Raw genomic sequence first — 5,180 nt, forward strand, 5'->3', positions numbered from 1 at the left:
GCTACTTGATAGGTAATATTCCCCAAGTTTGACCTCCCTTTACGGTCATTGCCCTCGCTTTGTAGCCGGGTCAGAGTCAAACGATTCGGGTCAAATGTATTATAGTCGGTCAATATTTTAGGCCTATATAAAGCCGCCATTAATCTAAGGAATAAAGGGCTTTTGGCCCCTCTCTCTTCCTCTCTCTAGATGAAAGCATACTCTCTCCCCCTTCTCTCTATGATTCAAGAACAATTAATGAAAGGGATGAATTGAGAGTCATTTGCCTAATTTACATTACACTTTGCATATATTGATATACATATTGAACACATGGGGAAATTATTCCTTATCATTACTAAGCCACAAATGTAATCAAACAAGAACTTTTTGAGATTCAAAATGATGTCAGTTTCTGATGTTGCTTTTATGAGTAATTCACCAACGAAATAACTTAAGATTTCTAGTATGTAAAAAATAATAATTTCGTATGTAGTAGTTTAGTCAATAATCGTTTTTAGAATTTTCATAACTGAGTCTTAGGTTCCTCATTCATTACTCTGGTTTTTAAGAAGACAGATGATGTGATAGATATATATATAATAAAATTTTCATATATTATCATGATATACGATTCTTGATTAAGTTACTGCAAAGCTTATGAAAGAATTTTATGCACTAAAAATCTCAAGTTACTCCATTGGCGAATTTGTCATAAAAAGAACCTGAGAAATTTGACATCTTCTTGTATTTCAAAAGCTATGGTTTGATACCCTTGATGTTTAATAACAGAAATCATAAACTTTTAGGATGGTGTGATTCACATACATGAAGACAATGTTCAAGTGTTTCTTTGTTTGTGCTAAATTTTAAGTTTGTTATACGAGAACTAGGTTCCTAACAAGTCATACTAAAATTATTGAAATGTTTTTAGAATTGAAGAATCATGAAATAAGAGGCTAAGAAGTGCAAAATAATATTGTGAAACTGGTTTTGAGATCAGAAAGAGAATAAACTGTCAATTCCCTACTTTACCCCTCAAATTTTAAATAATTTTTTTAATTTTTCCATTAATTTTAACGGCCGGGGACCAAATGCGCTACTTCGCTCATAACTGAAGGACTAAAAATGAAATCGTCACTATCATTACTACTCAGGGACCAAACTCACAATTTTTCTATCTAAAATATACTCGTCTATTGGTGTTTGGGAGCATCCAGAAAATGTGGTCAACGGAAATCATTTTCCGTTGACCACGGAAAATTAACCTACTTTTCCGGAAAATGGCTACGTACGTAGAGAGGGACGGCCTGGCCGCCGTCTCTCTCCAGTCCGGCGGACTGGTTTCCGCCGGAAACCAGTCCGCTGACCGCTCTGGTTTCCGGCCACCGGCCTAGCCGGAAACCTGAGCAGATCTGCTCTGGTTTCCGCCGAAAACCATATCAGCGGCAGCAGCGTCGACTGCCTTGTGTTTTTTTTTTTTTTTGGTTTTTGTTTTTGTTTAATAAATTTATTTATAATAAATATTATTAGTTTATATATTTTTATATTTTAAATAAAATAATAAAAATATATAATTATATATTTCTACTCATTTTCCACCCATTTTCCGAAAAATGAACCAAACACACAAAAACAGTTTTCCATGATACATCCAAACACGGAAAATGACTCATTTTCTAGAAGTCATTTTCTAGAAGTCATTTTCCTCATTGAGATAACAAAAATTACTTTTTATAAATATAAAAATATTTGTTATGTGATCATTCAAAATTCTAGACGTTCAAATGACTGAGATCATTCAAAATATCCTTTAAATAAAAATTAAATGTAAAAAAAATATCATTGCTATCATTTTGTAAACTTAAAATTAAGATTGCATTAACTAAAAATATGAGAAATACACATTGTGTTTCAGTTGGTTGAGAAAGTATGTATGGACAGATATTACATTGTAATAGAGTCAATAGTATTCAAAAAAAAGATGAGCAATACACTTAAGAGTGGGACCCAAACACTCTGGTCAACTTGATGGTCAATTACCTTGGCAAGAGCATGAACCAATTGATAATTCACTAAATGGCCGATAAAACAAATTAAGCAAGATGCTTAACAGTTCACAAACTAGAATAGCCTCGAAGAGATATTGCATTGTAATAAAGTCAGTAATACTAAAAAAAAAAAAAACTAGAATCATCTCGAAAAGTAAGATCATTATAAGTTTGATAATTGAAATCAGTATAATTAGTTTCGTTAAATCATCGCGCATAGAAAATACTAATATATATATAAACGAGAGGAGTATTAAATATTACTCTTTTGCTTTTTAAGAGGAGTACAGTAAAAAAGTTTGAAAAAGGCTAGTGTCATCATTAATACGAGACTTTTGCCATCAAAGATGTTGGCTCCAATAGAGACTGCTACTTTATGTTGTTGTCACCAAAATATATTTTTAAAAAATATGTATAAAAATCTTTCAAAAAAAAAAATGTTTGAAAAAGAAAAAACAGTTTTAAATGCACTAGAGTATATGATAACGGCCTATTAATGTGATTAATAAAGCATAAAAAATAATCTTGAAATTTATGTAAAGTGGAGTTTCCTTTTCCATTTCTAGTTGTCATCACTGCTCCCCAAAGCTTCAAATTGGCGTTTTTTCTTTTCATCACTTCGTAATTGTCGAGCTTCCGCCACCTGCCGCCGCCGTCAATGGCGGAAGAAAAAGATGGGAAGAGGAAGAAGCACAAGAAGCCGAAACACCAACACCCCAACGACCAAACCTCGAAGACATCGTCCTCGGATTTCGCGTTCAAGCCCAGCTCCGAAGTAAAGGGTCTCCGATTCGGCGGCCAATTCATCGTCAAATCCTTCACAATCCGCCGCGCGCGGCCGTTGGAGCTCCTCCGCCTCCTCTCCCTTCCGCCGCCGTCCGCCGCCGGCGACGACGCGCCGTTCCCGTCGACGGCGGCGTTCCTGCCGACGAATTTCACGATCTTGGCCCACCACGCGTGGCACACGCTCACTCTGGGCCTGGGCACGCGGAAATCGAAGGTGGTCCTGTTCGTTTTCGAGTCGGAGAACCTGAGGGCCACCGTGGAGCGGCAGTGGCCGCCGGAGCTGCCGCTGGGGGAGGTGAACAAGAAGCTCATCAGAGGGCTCAGCGGCTGCGACGCCGCCCGGTTCAAGTTCCGGAAGGGGTGCATAACGTTCTACGTTTACGCCGTCCGGAGAAGTGCCGGCGGCGGTCTTCCGGCGGGATTTTCTTGCGCCGACGATCTGAGAACGATTCTCCAATCCGTGGTGGCGCTCAAGGATTTCTTGGATCACACCGCCATGCTCGCTTTGCCCAACCAGAGAAGCATCAACTATGAAGCTCCGCCGCAACACGTAGCCATGGCTCACTAGCCCTGCTTTTTTTTTTAACGAAATTTTAATATTATTTTATCAGTTTGTGAAAACAATATTGTTTCCTGAAATTCAGGTCTGTATGTTTTTTTGGAATGATTTTATTTGTCATTAAATCATTTTTCTTCATTATATTTTGTTGTTAAAAATTAGGCAATGTCTTGTTAATACCACTGATAATATGATACGTTTGCCACTGTGTTGTATTGGTTTACTATAAACATTGTATCTTTAGAAATTATTTTAAAAGTCTTACGGAGTATTAGACATAGAAAGTTCAATTTTAAGAATATTAAAAACCTGTAAAAAATAATTTTTTGAGTTCTATTGACTCTGTTACAAAAACACACAAAATGTCAATATTCCTAATCGGGTGCGACTAGACCACAAGGTCTTGCCAACGTGTAAAAAATAATTAATTTAACTAATAAATAAAAAAAGATACACAAAATAGGGAGGATATATATGTGTGTGTTGTTATATCTATCTTCCCAAAAAGTTAAATGTCCTTCAGAGCATCTGGAGGGTGTAAACTATGGTAACTTGTGTGATCTTTCTTTTCAAAGATCTTGTGGTTTAGACCATCTCCAAAGGTCGCCAAATCACCAAATCAGCAAAATAAATGGTGCAAACCTTCTCAAACGGGCTCGGCATTTCGGCAAATCTTTGGCAGAAGGTGAACAGTACATCACCAAATTTGGTGATGTACTGTTCACCTTCCGCCATTGTGGTGGTGGCTTTTTGTTCCAAAATTATCCTTTATATTTATATAGTATTCCATTTGTGTCCTTCATGTATTTTAATGTGTTTCTATATTTTGTTAAATTGTTAAATATAAATTTTATATTATTAAAAATAAATTATATTATTTGAAAAATCTCAACAAGACGATTAAAACAAGACTAATATTAAATATAGATTAAATAAAAATAAAAGTACATAAAGCTTAATTTTAACAAAATTAAATGTAATGGATGTTCTATGATTTATTATTTTGGAATAAAATAATATTTGCATTATAATTATATTTTATATTAAAATATTTATTGATAATAAAAAGTCTTAATTTATGAGAAAACAAATTATTTTATTGAATAAATAAAATTTGGTGTAATGGGTTGGAGATGAAAAAAATTTGGTGTAAGAATATGCTGGGAATATTCCTTTTGGTGCAGAATTTGGTGTAGAATTTGGTGCAGATGATTGGAGATGGCCTTAGTGGCACTCGATGTCCTGGTTTACACTCTCATATGGATGATGGGAGTGGGTTTGAGTTTCAGTAAAGGCAACTGTTGACTTTTTGTGCTTAGTAGGTTGAATGGTCTGATAGGCCAATTATTTACCAAACAGGGCCAAAATATACTATACGGGACTATTCAACGTATAGTGGAAAATATTTTATTTTGTTAAAAAGTTGGTAGGAAAATGGTTGGTAATATATACAACTTCTCATTATTCAAAAAATACAACCTCTGATTGACTTACTTTTTTTTATTTTTATTTTTATTTTATTTTTAAAATCAAGTTAGTTTTAACTTTATTTTCATTAGTGTATACTATTGCACGAGGTAGAATTATTGTAATTAAAAAAAAAAAGTTTTGTAAGAAAAACACAGAGCATTGGAACAAAAGAGTAGAAAATATTAAGACTAAAAGATGCAGATCAAATGTTAGAGGGTGTAATCTAAAGTCTACGGATATGTGTAACTGTTTGCTTTCATGTGTAAAGAAATATTATATATATATATATATATATATATATATATATATATATATATATTCAATTCTTTAGTAAA

General features: G+C 34.3%; 1 protein-coding gene across 1 annotated transcript; it reads left to right on the forward strand.

Moving 5' to 3' along the window:
* The first annotated feature begins 2,559 nt into the window (after positions 1-2,559).
* LOC116020994 lies at positions 2,560-3,516 on the forward strand. Its single transcript, XM_031261584.1, has one exon. The coding sequence runs from the start codon at positions 2,689-2,691 to the stop codon at positions 3,382-3,384; it is 696 nt and encodes a 231-aa protein (XP_031117444.1). The 5' UTR covers positions 2,560-2,688; the 3' UTR covers positions 3,385-3,516.
* Positions 3,517-5,180: the final 1,664 nt, after the last annotated feature.

This window comes from Ipomoea triloba, chromosome 5 (genome assembly GCF_003576645.1).
Source record: "Ipomoea triloba cultivar NCNSP0323 chromosome 5, ASM357664v1".
Lineage (NCBI taxonomy): Eukaryota > Viridiplantae > Streptophyta > Magnoliopsida > Solanales > Convolvulaceae > Ipomoea > Ipomoea triloba.